Source organism: Ursus americanus, chromosome 9, assembly GCF_024610735.1.
Source record: "Ursus americanus isolate L20-20 chromosome 9, mUrsAme1.1.p, whole genome shotgun sequence".
Taxonomy (NCBI): domain Eukaryota; kingdom Metazoa; phylum Chordata; class Mammalia; order Carnivora; family Ursidae; genus Ursus; species Ursus americanus.
In genome coordinates, this window is record NC_142135.1 from 76474943 (window position 1) to 76491549 (window position 16607).

Here is a 16607-nt window from a genome sequence, read left to right on the forward strand (position 1 = left end):
CTTTGAAATGTTTCTAGCCAGACTAACAGAAAATAGAGAAGAGGCATGAATTACTCACAGGAATGAAAGAGGAATATCATTATAAAATCCACAGACTTCAAAGTGAAATACTGATATAAGGTGAAATAAAGAAGTGAAATTCAAAGTGAAATAAATAAGGAATATGGAAATACTATAAGAAAATCTACACACATAAATTTGACAATTTAGATAGAATTGACCAAGTCCTTGAAAAATAAAAATGATCACAACTCATTTGGGAATAGTAGATCAATTGAATAGCTATCTACTAAGCAAATTGAAATAATAATTTTAAAAACCTCAAAAAGGAAATCTTCCAGCCCAGATGTTTCCACTAGAGAACTCTACCAAATCTTTAAAGAAGAATCAACAATTCTACATGCTATCTTCCAGAAAATAGAAGAGAAGGAAACATTCTAAGCTCGTTTTATAAGACAGTTTTATCCTGATACAAAAACCAGGCAAATAGTATCAAAAACAGACAAACAAAAACACCAAAAAAAACCTTATAAACCAGTATCTTTCATGAACATAAAAGTAAAAATACTTAAAATTTTACAAATGTAGTTCATCAATATATGTAAAGAATTACACACCATTATCAGGTAAGGTTTATTCCAGGAATGTAAGATTGGTTCAACATTTCAAAATCAATTACTACATCCCACCATATTAATAAGCTAAAAAATTTACATGGTCATATTAATTGATACCAATTCACAATGAAAACTTTCAGAAAAACAGAAATAGAGTAGAACTCAACCTGAGAAAGAACTATTAAAGCCCTAAGCTCACATCATACTTAATGGTGAAAGACTAAATGCTTTCCCCTAAAATAAGGAAAGCAGAGAATGTCTGTAGTCACCACTGATAGTAATATAGTATTGAAATTTATAGCCAACACAAAAGGCAAGAAAATGAAAGCAATGTGATACAGATCAGAAAAAGGAAATACATCTTCCCTTAATTTGCATGTCTTGATGATCTTTGTAGATAAACCCAAGGAATCTTAAAAACAAAAACAAAAACAAAAACAAAAAACACCTCGAACTAATAGGTGTATTTCTACTGGTTTCAAGATACAATGTAAATATAAAAACATTAATTATATTTCCATTTGCAACAATATTTGAAAAACAAAATCTCAAAATCAATACCAATTACATTCTCTTAAAATATGATTTTCCTAAATGTAAATCTAACAAAACATGGCTGGGGTTTATTTGATGAAAAGTACACAATGCAGAATAATTAAATGAAAAAGATCTAAAAAAATAGAAAAGTATCTTTTCACTGTTTTAAGAAATCAACATAGTATAAGATGCCAATTCTCTTCAGATTGATCTGTGTTTTATGTCATCCTTATCAAAATATCAGTGAGATTATACATAGATACAGAAAAGGTAATTATAAAATGTCTATAGATAGACAAAGGAACTAGAATAGCTAAAGCAATTCCGAAAAATAAGAATAAATAGAAGGAATCATTTTTCTTCATTTCAAGTACTATTATATAGCTGATGTATTCAGAATTATATGATATTGACAAAGAGGTAAATAAAACAAGAAATAACATCACAGAAGTATGTCCAACTGATTTTCAACAAAGCTGTAAAAGAAATCCAATAGAAGAAAAATAGTCTTTACAACAAATGTTGCTGAAATAATTGGGCATCTATAGACAAAACAGTGAAGGTCAGCTAAATTTCACAGCTTACAGGGAAAAAATGAACTCAGATGTGTTATATATTTAAAGGCAAGCCTATAGAACTTAAAAAAAAAAGGTTTATTTATTTTTAAAGAGAGAGAGGGAAAGAGAGTTTGTGCACATGGGGGAGTGGAAGAGGGAGAGGGAGAGAGAAACTCTAGCAGACTCCCTGCTCAGTGTGGAGCCCCATGTGGGTCTCAATCTCATGACCCTGAGATCACCACCTGAGCCAAAACCAAGAGTCGGACACTTAACTGACTGTGCCACCCAGGTGCGCCTAGCCTATAGACCTTTTTGAAGATAGCATAGGAAAAAAAATCTTTGACACCTGGGTGTTGTTGAAGAATTCCTGACAGGACACTAAAAGCATCATCTATAAAATAAATAATTGATAAACGGGGTTTATGAAAATTTTTACTTTCTCTGCAAGATACCTGTTAAGAAGATGAAAGGTAAACTTTGGAAGAATTAGAAGAAAATATTTGCAAACAACATATCTAATAAAGCCTCATATAGAGAATATATAAAGAACTCATAAGGGGTGCCTGGGTGGCTCAGTAGGTTAAGCATCTGCCTTCAGCTCAGGTCATAATCTTAGGGTCCAGGGATTGAGCCCCATGTTGGATCCCTGCTCAGTGGGGAATGTGCTTCTTCTTCTCCCCCTACCCCTCCCCATTCTTGACATGCTCTCTCTCTCTCTCTCTTTCTCTCTCTCTCAAATAAATAAATAAAATCTTTTAAAAAAAGGACTCAAAAAACTCAATAGTAAAACAAATAAAAAATACAATTGAAAAGTGGTCAAAAATAGACATTTCACTAAAAGCATATAGATAGAAAATGGGCATATGAAAAGTTGTTCACCATTGTTAGCCATTAGGGAAATGAAAACTAAGACTATGATAAGAACCACTAAAATAAAAAGTAGTGACAATTCCAAATGCTGGTGAGGATGTAGAGAAACTGGATTCCTCATACATTGCTACTGGAAATGTAAAACATTAACAGCCACTATGAAAAACAATTTGACATTTTCTTTAAAACTGAACAAACATTTTCCATACCACTGAACAACTGTGCTCCTGGGCATTTATCCCAGAGAAATGAAATCTCATGTCCATGCACTATTGTCCATAACAGTTTTATTTACAATAACTAAACACTGGAGACAAGCAAATGTCCCTCAACAGGTAAATGGTTAAACAAAAGTGGTATATTCATATCATGGACTACTACTTTGCAACAAAAAAAGAACAAACTATTGATATACACAGCAATTTGGACAAATATCAAGGGCATTATGCTGAGTGAAAAAAGTCAAGTCCAAATTTTCACTTACTGCATAATTTTATTTATATATTAGTCTCAAAATGACAAAATTGTAGAAACAAGAAAGCAGATTAGTTGTTGATAGGATTCAGAAATGGTAAAAGTGAGAAACGGGTCAACATGATGAAAGAAGTCCTGTATCTTGGTTATGGAAATGGTTCTACAAATGCACACATGCTACCATTGACACAGGACTATACACGTATTGCACCAATGTCAAATTACTATTTTTTATATTATACTACAGCTACGTAAGATATAACCATTGGGTGAAACAGGATGAAGAGTATATAGAATATTTCTGTATTATCTTTATAACTCCTTATGAATTTATATTCCACAAAAAAGGGTTTTGATAATGGCTATATTACTATTTAAATGTGTAGTTATAGTTTTATAATAATAAGTAATAAATCTGACTGAAAAATTTAGTGCTTTATTACCTTCAGTCTAAGAACAAAATCTAAAATGTGTAGCAGTGTTTGCTTCCACACATCATCACTCATTACTGTGCAAAATTAGAAATATTCAGATAAACAGAAATGTTGATTATGCAATATCTATGGCTGAAAATCAATAGAATTTGATTTTTGGTAAAATCACTATATTAGTGAGCATTTCAAGAGCAATTTTCTATAAGCATGTTGTCTTTCAAGGAAAAATGTCAATATTTTTTCCAGTTTGTGTTCTTATTACTTAAAAGACACAGAACCTAAGTTTGAGTAATGGTCAAAGAATCAAGAAACAATATTTTTTTCCCATTTTGTGAATTATGTTTATAGCTTATGAGGGTCTCCTGACCCACGAGATTTTTAGTTTTAATAAAATAAAAAGTATACATATGCACATACACATTATGGACACACACACACACACACACACACACACACACACACACACACAGGTGTTTTGGAATCCCATCTGTGAAACAATTGCCTCATCCAAAATAACAAAGATATAATCCCATATTTTCTTGTAAGTGTTTTTAGTCTCAGCTCTTGCATTTAGGTCTACAATCTATTTTGTGTTAATTTTTTAAAGTTTCAAAATCATTCTTTTGCATAAAGATATCGTTGTTGTAGCTCCGTTTATTGCAAAGATTATTTTTTATTCATTGAATTGCCTTGGCAGCCTTTCCAAAATCAATTGACTATAAGAGAGAGGGTTGTTTTTGGACTGCTGATTCTATCTTATTGCACTATGTCTATCCTTATGCCAGAGATGTCAATATACTGTCTTGATTACCATAGCTTTGTAGTAAGTTTGAAATTAGGAAGTGTGTATTGTTCAATTCCATTCTTTCTCAACTGTTTTAGCTATTCTGGATACCTTGCATTTTCATAAAATGTTAAGATTAGCTTGTCAATTTCCATGATAAAAGCAGCTGGCTTTTTTGAAAGGGTTTTTATTGAATGTGTTGTTCAATTTAGGAAGAAATTGCTTTTTTCACAATATTGCCTTCCAATTAATGAATATAGGACACCTTTCCCTTTATGCAAATCTTTTAAATTTCTTATAACAATGTTAGTTATTTCCAGTATACAAGTTTGCACATCTTTTGAAGGTATTTTCCTATTTCATTCATTTAGATGTTATTGTAAATAGAATTGCTTTCTTAATTTCACTTGGGAATTGCTCATAACTTGGATATTCAAATATAATTGATTATTGTATGTTGATTTTGTATACTACGACATTGATGAAATCCTTTATTATTGAAAATAGATTTCAGAGGGTTCCTTATTATTCTCAATATACAAGATCAGCATGTGCGGATTGAGATAGTTGTATTTCTTTTTATTGCCTGATTATCCTGGCTAGGCCATCTGGTACAACGTTGAAGGACTGCTAAGAGCAGACTTCCTTGTCTTGTTCTGATCTTACCAGAAAAACATTCCCACCATTAAGTATGATGCTCAATGTGGGTTGCACACAGATGCTCTTTATTAGATTGAAGAATTTCCCTTCTCTTTTTACACTGAGTGTTTTTATTATGAAAGGGTGTTGGGCTTATGAAATTTCTGTATTTCTGTATTTACTGAGACAAATACATGTATTTTAAATTCTATTAATATGGTGTATCACATTGATTGATTTGGGGTTGGTAAACAAATCATCCATTGTTGTAATAAATCCCTCTTGGTCATTGTTTATAATTCTTTTAAGACATTGCTGGATTTCATTTGTATTCGTATTAATGATATTAATATTATTATATGATACAATATTTTTATAATAATATTGTTAGTATTTTGTTCATTAGTGAAGTCCTTTTCTTTATGGGAAGTCCTCAAACTATTAATTCAATCTCTACTTTCATTAGGTCTAATCAATTTACTATTTCTCCTAGAGTCACATTTGGTAGTCTGTCTTTCTATAAATTTCATCCTTTCATCTAAGTTATCCAGTTGGTTGGCATAAAGTTGTTTCTTTATTTCCTTTTTATCTTTTTTTTAAATCTATTTCATCAGGAATGATGTCCTCTTTTTCATTCATGATTTTAGCAATCTGAGTCTTCTCTTTGCTTGATGAAACTTCCCAAAGGGTTTTCAATTTAGTTGATCTCTCAAAGACTCAACTTTTGATTTTGTTTATATTATCTGTTGTTCTTATCTTCTATTTTATATTTTTCTGCTCTAATCTTTATTACTTCCTTTGTTCTGCTTGCTTTGATTTTAATTTAGTATTTTTTATCTAGTTTTTACACATGAAAATCTGGGATGCTGATTTGAGTCTTTCTTAATATACACATTTGTAGATATGAATTTTCTTCAATCACTGATCTATCTGCATTTCATAAATTTTAATAGATTGTTTTTGTTTTCATTTATCTCAAAATATTTACAATACCTCTTGTGATTTAACCTTAGACTCCCTGACAGCTTAAGAGTTTTCCTTTTCCCCATTGCATACAATCAATTCTCATTATTTGTGGATTCAGTATTTGCAAATTTACCTACTTGCTAACGTTTATTTTTATTTCCAAAATCACTATTCATGGTGTTTTCATGGTCATTTGTAGATATATGCAAAGCAGTGACAAATTTTAGTAACACACCATGCACTTTCCCAGCAGAGGTCAAACAAGGTAACACTTAGACTCCTTGTTTCAGCTCTCATATTGTGAAATGTATACAAAAAGTGTCTTTTTTTTTTTTTGGTAGACTAGAGTCAAGAATTTCACATTTTTGTATCTCTGACTTTGCTCTGTAAAATGACCCCAAAACATAGTGCTGATACGCTGTTTGGTGTTCAAGCACAAGATCACTAGGGGTACCCGCATGGCTCTGTCAGTTAAGCCTCTGCCTTCAGCTCGGGTCATGATCTCAGCGGGGAGCCTGCTTCTTCTTCTCCCTCTGCCCCTCACCCCTCTCTTGCTCACTCTGCTCTCTCTTTCTCTCTCAAATAAATAAATGTTAAAAATCTTTAAAAAAAAAAAAAGCACTGTGACATGCTTACAGAGAAAATACACATGTTGGATAAGCTTTGTCTGAGCATGAGTTATAGTGCTGGTGGCTGTGAGTTCAGTGTTAAAGACTCAACAACAACATTAAGTTGCCTTTAAACAAAACACACATAAAACAAAGTTATATAGTAATTAGTTGATGAAAATATGCTGTGACCAGAAGCTTGCAGGAACTCATCCCTGCATTTCCCGTGGAAGCAATTTTTCAGTATTTGCTGAATTATTGTTCATGATGACTTGTAGAACATAAATATCATGAATAACCAGAATCAACTTACATTTATGAAGTTCCCCAATTCTCTTCTGCTGTTTATTCTAATTTAATCTCATACTTGATGGAAAGTGTATTTTGTATGATTTCAATCTTTTTGGACGTATTGAGGCTTTTTTTAAATTATTATGTTCAGTTAGCCACCATACTGTGCATCATTAGTTTTTGTGTCCTTTGTATGTCATAGCATTGGGTCTATCCTGGAAAACATTCTATGAGTACTTGAGAAAAAATATGTATTCCGCTGTTTTGGGGTAGAATGTCCTATCGATGTCAGCTCAAGCTCGCTGCTTTCTTCTGTTTTCAGGTCTTCTCTTTACTCACTTATCTTCTTCCTAGTTGTTCCATCCATAATTGTAAATGAGATGTTGAAGTTTCCAACTATTACTGTTGGGTTGTGTACATCTCCCTTCAATTCTCTGTGCTTTTGCTGCATGCATTTGAACTAATACTATTGGGTGCATGTATATCTACAATTCCTATGTTTTTCTGACAAATTCACTTTTCATCACTATAAAATGTCCTTTTTTTCCTCAATTAACAATAATTGTTTGAAGTCTATTTTGTCTGATATTAGTGTAGCCACTTTAGTTCCATTTTATTATTGTTTCTATGACGTATATATATACCATATACCATGTATATATTTCCATTTTTTTACCTTCAATCTGTTTCTGAATCTGAATTGTGTCTCTTATAAACAGCATTTAATTGAATAATGTTTTTATTCATTTTTTTCAATCTCTACCTTAAACTGAAGCATTTAAGCTTTTTACATCTAATGCAATCACTGTAAATGGAGGATTTTCATCTGCTATTTTACTCATTTTTTTCCCTATGTTTATTAGGTTTTTTGTTCCTCTAATCTTTGATTCCTGCTTTCTTTTGTGTTAAGTAGAAACTCCTTAATGCAGATTTTTAATTCCTTTTGCTTACTTTTATTACATATTGTTATTTTGTCAGTGGTTACTATGGGTATTAGTACTAATATCTTAATTTAAATCAATCTAGTTCTTATTAATATTAATTCAATTTTTATTACTTAGAAGAAATTTTGCTCCAACACACAACTTCTGTTCACTCCCCCTTCCTTTGTCCTATTTTTGCCATACAAATTACATATTTATACATTTTAAGTACATCAATACAATTTTATAATTGTTGCTTCATACAATTGTCTTTTAACAGTCTTTTTTCAATACATTGAAGATATTATCTCACTGTCTACTAGCTTCTATGGTTTCTAATAACAAATCATCTGTTAATATTTTTTATATGCTAGTATTATTGATGACACCATGTATGTGAAAAGTCATTTTCTTTTGCTGCTTTCAAGATTTTTTCTTTGATTTTGATCTTCATCAAATTGACTATGATAAGTCTAGATACAGTTCTCTTTGATTTTATTCTACTTGGAGTGTAATTTTTTTTGAGTATACTTGATGGTTGACACACAACGTGACATTAGTTTCAGGTGTACAACATAGAAATTCAACAAGTCTCTACATTATGCTAAGCTCACCACAAGTGTAGCTACCATCCGTCACCATACAATGTTATTACAATATCATTGACTATATTCCCTAGGCCAAACACTTTATTCCCATGACTTATTCATTCCATAACTAGAAGTTTCTATCTCTTACTCCCTTTCACATATTTTGCCCATTGAATTATTGAGTATATAGATTTTTTTAAAAATCTATTTCGAGTTTTCAAATGTTATTTCTTCTAATATGTTTTCTGTCCCTTTCAATTTTTTTCTTGGACTCTCATTATACATATACAGGTATGCTTGCTAGCATGCCACAGGTTTCTGAGATGCTGGTCATTTTTCATTATTCTTTGTTATTTTTCTGTTGCTCTGATTGGATAATCTCTATTGGCCTATATTCAAGATTATTGCTTCTCTCTTCTGCCAACTCAACTCTTTTTGAGTCCCATTAGTAAATGTTTCATTTCAGTTAATGAGTATTTCAACTGTAGCTACTCTATTTTTATGTAACCTCTCTATTGTTACTTTCTACTTGGTAAGACACCATTGTCATATTTTTCTTAAGTTCTTTAGACATCGTTTTCTTTAGTAATTTAAACATATTCATTATAGCTGATTTAAAGGCTCTGTCTACTGCATCCATAATCTGAACCCCATTCAAGGCATAATGAGTTGGTTGGTATTTACCCTGTTTCTGTACATACTTTTCTCCTTTTTGCAAATGTGGTAATTTTTTGATAGTTTAGATAATATCTTGTAATAGCTTTGGTGTTAGATTCTTCCACTTTCCCAAGGTTTATTGCTGGTGTTTTGTTGGTGTTGATTTTCTTATTGCAGTTTCTTTGTTTGGCACTTTCTTGAATTAATTCTATAGAATTTGTGTTCCCTGTAGTGTGTTGATACTAAAATCTCTGTTAGTTTGTCTTAGGGTTTTTTTTTTGTTTTACATTTTTAAGTCTAGCTTACCATAGGTCACATCTGGGTCAGCCAACTATTGGTCACACAATTTCATGATATGTGTTGCCTTTAAGTCTGTTATTCTTTACCAAGGAAATCTGCATATGAAGGCACATCTTCCAATTTCAGGACACTTACAAGACAAAGTTAACTCTAATCTCCTGCCTATGTGTGGTTACTAGTTCAGTCAAAGTAAGCGACTGGTGCCTTTTCCTTTCCCAGTTCTTTCCCGAGCATGCACATACCATCATAAATCTCCAAGAACCCATCAGAGCTTTTCATAAACTAACAATCATTGCCTAGTTTTCTAATACTTTCTTTTAAATCCAGGCCAGGCTTTTGTTTGTTCCAGTTGAAGTCTCAGGCTTAGGTAGGAAGATTTTAACAGCGGTTTGCTATTGCTCTAGTTATGTCCTGGGGTAGATCCCCTCTGTTCCTTTCTCCCCTCCACTTGCAGAGCTAAGCTCTGAGTCACATAGCCACCACACTAAGAATAGAGACTTCTCAGGAAGCTGCAAATTAAACCGAATTACTGACTCTGCTCAGTGGATGAGGTCAGACCTCTCAATTTTCTGCGTGCTACTGGCTTTTGGCTATAAAACCACTGGGTAGGGAGGGGTGTTCAAATATCTTTGAATTAAAGCTTTAAGATGAATCCCATTATATTACTGAGTGAGGTCCAGCAGTTTCTCTTGCAGAGAAAATTTTCTGTTCATTCTGGGATTTTGGTTATTTTCCATTTTTACCAATTTGGCTAATTTCTAGAATGCTTGAAGGTAAACTCTCTATTTTTCTCTCCTTCATTTGCCCTTTTCTACTCATGAATACTAGTTGTACCAGCAGTGGACTCACAGAACTGTCTTTCATCCTATATTTCCCAAATCTTATGCTACTGCATTTTGAGTGAATCCATCAGCTATGGTTTCCAGATATAGCTGTTTCTATTCTGCTATAGAGTTTTTATTTCAAATGTGATCTTCATATTTCACAAAATCACTAATTATTCTATTTCAGAAGAGCTAGTTTTTAAAAATTAGCTGCAAGTCTCTCTAAGCACTCTGAGGAGGTTACTATATATTCTGCTTTAGGGAGCATGTCTTGGATAATTGTGAGGATGAGACATTGTGGCTGAGGATAAACTGAGAGTCTGTTTTATGCAGTAAGGGTTTCCCTCGTTTCTAGAGAGCCTTGGGGCACTTAGAGCTTGATCTGCACTCACAGATTCAGCAAGAGATAAAACCCTTATTATCTCTACCTCAGCACAAGCTCATGGGAAAGGAGGGATTGTCTAGCCCATAAACTCAAAGAGGGTTTCCATATAATTATCCTGACAATTGAACCAGTGTTCATTCTCACTCCTCACTCATTCACATTGTATATATGGAGAACCTCCCTAGTGAGAATCATTCAACTGAATGTTTTTAATGGTCTTCTATCTTTTTTGGGTTATGGGTTCTCTTGTGTTTTGATCCCATCTTTTTACTTTTATGCTGATGGCAAAAATTCCCTTTCTACTTTTTCTCTACCTGTAACTTTCTGCCAATTCTAGGATATTTTCGAACATGTAACAGAAGTATGTTGGTATTCTCAAGTCTTCTGAGAAGAACACATGTGCTCTTATTCTCACAAAAACCATGGAATATAATGTTTCCCATTTCACACTGGAGGATGCTTAGCCTGAGCTTAGATAACTCACCCTACATAACATGCATCATATTTAAATATGGAAACCAGAGCTCTTTAACTATTTTTTTAAAGATTTTGTTTATTTATTTGAGAAATCACAGAGGGAGAGTGAGAAGGTGAAGGAAGCTCAGAGCCTGATGCAGGCTCGATCTCAGGACCCTGGAATCATGACCTGAGCTGAAGGCAGATGCTTAACCGACTGAGCCACCCAAGTGCCCCCAGAGCTCTTTAACTATTAAGCTCATATTCTTACTATTACAGGGCAATGGCTTGTATAAAAATTATAAACAATAAATGGCACAGAAAGATAAACTGCATTATAAGATTTTAAAATTTTCAATAACTGATATTTGTTTAGTTTTGCTTTATTTACTTAAGGCTACATGAAAAGTAATAACTTATTTTCTTCACATCTGTATTTACCAATATGTCCTTTATGTTTAACCTAAAAGTAAACTTTTTATACAACATTAATGATTATAGGAAATATTCACAAATTGTTCTCCAAAATCACAAAAGTTTTATAATGTACTTAGAAAAGTACATGGAGACCTCTTGACATATAACTTTCAAAACAGTTCTCAAAATACTGTGAGTAGGAATTGTCACTTTGATCTTGTTTATGTTAATCTAACTCATAAGAAAGCTGATCTTTCTAGGTAAGATACAATTTTCTTCAAGTAAAATGAAATTTTATGTCATTGATTATTTTTGAAACTATGTTTGTCATTTCTTCTCTTTTATAAGAATAGTTAAGCCAATGATATCCGGAATATGATAAAAATACTATTTTTGCTAAATATTTATTTATAAACTATCAGTCATATTAAATTGTTTCATGCTTTAGATCCCTGCTAATTTTGTCCAAATTGGATATATATAACTTACTTTTGTAAAATGAAATTAAAAAAAAAAATCTATGGACTAAAATACAATTCTTTAACTTGCTGGGTATTTTTGTTATTGTACTAAGATTATTTTTCAGTAGAGATTTATTTATTTATTTATTTATTTATTTTTATTATTTAGATTATGCAAAGTATACAATTGTCAACTATCAAAGCAACTATAAATTTGAGGAATTGTCCAATAAAACAATGGGTGAGGAATTTGGAATTAGAGGGACAAAGACAGCATTCCACAAATACATTTTGAAAATTGCTTAATAGAATGCTGATGTCTGTGATTTACTTCAAAATGTGTCAAGACTTAGAGGGATTGATGGACAGATAAAGCGATGGATACATAGATATGCAGTAAAGAAGTATAGTGAAATGTGAATCATAAAATTTAGATAGTGTGTAGAGGGCCTTTACTGTAAATTATTTAAAGTATGCTGTATGCTTGAAATTTTTCGTAGAAAATGTTGAGAAAAGTGCTTACCATCCTCAACTGTAAAATAATGATCTAGTGTAACTTAAGAAATTATTTTCTTGCTCCCAGCAAGCATCAGGCTAGGCCTTAGGAATATGATGTTATAAGACATATTCTTTGTGTTTAAAAGTTCTTGATCCAGTGGAGGAAGCATGTGAATGAACAATTTGCATGCAGGATGCTTACCCATGTTATGGTATACATGAATTTAGAAAAGTTATACAATATATAGAGATGTTCCTGTCTCTGTTTTGGGGATAGAGACTCAGGGCAAACTTTCCACACTGAAATTTTAAAAATTAATAAAATTAATAGGACACAGAAAATATCCCAGGCATTTGATAAATGACACAAACTTGGGTTATGGTTATAAACTTGAATTTTTTAAATGTGGGAAAGGCCCTGAGCTTGTTTATGTTGATCATCTTCACTAACTTCTCTTTTAATAATAAAAGCTTCTATTTTTGGATATTTCCTTTGTCCTTACGCTAGATTCTTGAACGATAAAATCATTCATCAGTGATTTTTTTAGTGCTAGGCACAAGGGATATTTATTCCTATACTCTCCTTGAAGAGTAGCAATTGTAATTTGGTGATAGATTGTTCCAGGTAGTATAGATAGAAAATGGTAAAGAAGAAATTTTTAACTCAAGGCTACTTGATTCTAATTTTCCTTCCACTGTATCATGTTGCCTATTCCTTTATTAAAAAAAAAAAGTATTCTAACAGAGGAAATGTTGAATCCTCAAATGACACCAATTTCAATCATAAGCCATCCTTTTGATACATAAGTCCAGTAAGTCCAATAATGTGATACATGCTGGCATTCTTCTTGATGTTCTCCTGTGATGCTACTTTTTATTACTGCTCACAAGTTGCAATTATAAGTAGCAATTGTGCTAGTCTTAATTCTTACACAAGTTTTATATCAGCAGTGGTGATACATACCGGTATGGACAAACAATCCTAGAGAGCTGATTAGTTAGTTTCGTCTGTGCTAAATAGTCTCCATATTTAATTTGGTAGTTTCAATGTTACCCTTAGAGATATTATTATCCTTCATTCTATAAAAGGAGATGGTGACTTTAAAAAAGTTCTGTAACTCACCAATGATCACGTTCTGTTATTTTTGTCTGCTCTTTCTCCTATCCAAAAATTGTAGTCTATAAGTTTAAGAAAGACATTCAATGAATTTTCTGAAACTAGCTCTTCATGAATGAATTTATGAAATATTGCTTAAAACACTATAACAAGAATGAGTAATATTTAGAAGCTGAGGGATAACTAATAACCAGCAAAGTTAAGTAAGTATAATTAGCTGTATATAGAACATACACTACATTGAACTAAAATCTAAATATTATAGTTAGTCATTGCATTGTGTTTATCTTTTTGCTTCATGTTGTCAGCTAAAGATTTGTTAACACATTAAAAAGAATTAGAAGAGAAGTGATGTATCAAATGCTATACTGTTATCAACAGCTAGTGGTTGAGTTTCCACATTAACCAGAATATGGAACTGACAATATTAACATTATTCACCTTTATTAGAATATGGTGATGCATTTTTTGATGGTAATATTAAGAATTGATTTAAAAAGCAGTGTGAGGGGCTGGCAAAAAGAAATGATCAACCATTCGTAGCCAGAGGAGAAAAAAGGAGGACCTATAGCAAGAGATGGAAAGAAGGCAGCTCCATAGATACATCTATATTTAGGGAAGAGGCAATGATGGAAATGTAAAATTGAAAATTATGAAGCAAGTTAAACAAAGGGAGTGGGTGAAGTTATGATGGTATTTGTCTAAACTGACAAGAGACAAATATAAGGCAAGACCATGTGTAATACCAATGCTTTAAAGAAATGCAGCAGGAAAAGAGCCAGCAGAAAGGGACTATATCCACATTTCCCTCTTTAAACAATCTACATAAGTTAGGCAACTCTAAAGATAAACGTAAGACAGAAATAGGGTATCCACAGAGAAACTCAAACACAAAAGCCATGGAGAAAAGTTAAGGAACAAACCTGAGCAGATATATAAAACAAGAAAGAAGTCATCTTGTTAAAAGAAGAATGAGTGTGGGTATAGAGCACTGCTACAGAAGATGTGTACTAGAATGTCAGAGAGGGTCATTCCTTGGAAGGTTTTGACTGTCAGAGTGACCTCCCCACCTGAATTAAATAGGTATATGATGTAATAAAATTATGCTGATTTTAATCCATAGTTGAAAAATTATATATGGGTTTGCATTTCCATACCATTAATTATTCATTTTGGTGTTTGTTATTTATCCTTTCCTCCACACTGGAATAATATATTTATAATTTATTCTACCCCAAACATTATTATTGTGGATTTCATTGTAGAGTAATTGAAATCATTTAGATTTTGAATATATACAAATAAATGTATTAATAAAAATAAAGGTAGCAAGTCTTTCTGATGAGTTTAAAACGACAGTTAATATATTTCAAAGTACTGAAAATTTGCATGTGAGCAAAGCAAAAAATCATCCATTTATTCATTTTATTAACACATAATAACGTTAACAAAACATGAATTGATTTAAAGAATATTTTTCTTCAGGGATTTGTATTCATATTCAAAGAGGGAATAGATAATGGTAAAATACAGTCAGAATTTTTATTTTAAGTTATTATTTAAAATGTGAAACCATGAAGAAAGTGACTGTTTTGGTTACCAGAATGTTACTTTAGTGTGACACAAATGCAGTCCATAAGAAATTAAAACAAAGAAAATGCAATTAGCCCTCTCTAACTTATTTTGAGTTATGTCTTTCAGTGAAATTTTGCCACTGAAATCTGAAAGTGATTTTATTCTTTTGGCCACGAGGGACATTCCAAAGTAAACAGATAATGTGTGTTTTTGCTCTTTTGGTTCTCCTAAATATTCTTCCCTTGGCATCTTAATGACATTAATGTAGCTTGCTTATATGATGATGGTTTATATGATGAATTTGGATTTACCTTTGCTTCAATCTGCTTAGTATCTGGATTCTGAAACAAAAATTTGATTTTGCTCTTGCCATCATCTGAAGAACCTTTAAGCTGAGAAAATTTATATCTCCAAAGTATAGCCTAAAAAGGAAAAAAAAAAAAGAAACATATGCAAGTCAGTACAACTAATACCTACATTCAAACCAAGAAATAGTCCTCTTTCAAGTGGTAAATGTTAATCATATTAAATTAGTACTATATCACAAGATTAAAAAGCAAATTAATATATATTTATCAAAGGCTATAACTTAGTAATCTATATTTTTTAGGTTCCAGAAATAACTTTAGTACCCATGAAATAATAATTTCAAAAAATACATGCAAATAAATAAATCCGAGTATCCTGCTTTATATTATCACTCACTTAAAGCTCACTTAAAGCATATGTCTATGCTACTGAATAAGCAAGAACATTTATTATTGTTTCTTTTTTCTATTAATAGAAGTGGTAAGGTGATTTTGAATTGACAATCCTATAGATATTCTGTAGTACTTTCTCTTAAAGCTCAAACTAATAATCTGTAGCTTTGTCAAGATAAAAGATCAGCCTTAGTAAATAATTACGACAAAAATTTATATGGTATCTTCATAAGACTGAACTAGAATAAGCATTTTACAGAGCTCGCCCATTAACCTATAATATCTCAGTCAATAGGATTATTTGACTAAAACCCATCTTCCAATATTTCAGGGGCAAATTTAGATAGTATGAAATCTATGTAAGAACAAAACATTAGTTACAACATGACCATGCACTTACTGTTTGAATATATAGGGATATGGATTCCCATGACAAGTTCCAAAAAAATTTTTGCAAATGAGAAGTGTGCATTTTTTTTATTGTAGAGAAAAATTAAGAACCTGGTACAGAGAATTCTTATCACAAAATTTACTCTATTTTAATATCTCACATAACATGGTACATTGTCACAATTAATGAATGGATATTGACATATTATTATTAATTAGAGTCCATCATTTATGCAGTTTTTCTTAGTTTTAACCTAATGCCTTTTTCTGGTACAGGACTCCGCCCAGGATACCACATTACATTTATTTGTTGTGTCTTCAGCTCTACTTGTCTATGACAGTTTCTCAGATCCTTGTCTGAGTGTCCTTGACAATTTGAGGAGTACTGGCTAGGTATTTTGTAGAATGTCCCCTACTTGAATTTGTCTGATGTATTTCTCATAACTAGATCAGCTAAAGATTTTTAGAAATAAGATAAGACTCTGTCATTTTTGATAATAATCTCAGTGTATATTTCTGAGAGGTTTCCATTTAAG

General features: G+C 31.9%; 1 protein-coding gene across 2 annotated transcripts in view; it reads right to left on the reverse strand.

Annotated features, from left to right (window-relative positions):
- The window catches only part of SNTG1 (syntrophin gamma 1), a 296161-nt gene that overhangs the window by 10683 nt on the left and 268871 nt on the right, over window positions 1-16607 (reverse strand). Inside the window, exon 16 of one of the 2 annotated variants that reach the window (XM_045789163.1) lies at window positions 15292-15402. The exons of the other annotated variant lie outside the window; for it this stretch is intronic. Within the exon in view, the coding sequence (XP_045645119.1) occupies window positions 15292-15402 (111 nt within the window). The remainder of the gene's footprint in view (window positions 1-15291; window positions 15403-16607) is intronic. 2 annotated transcript variants of the gene reach the window in all.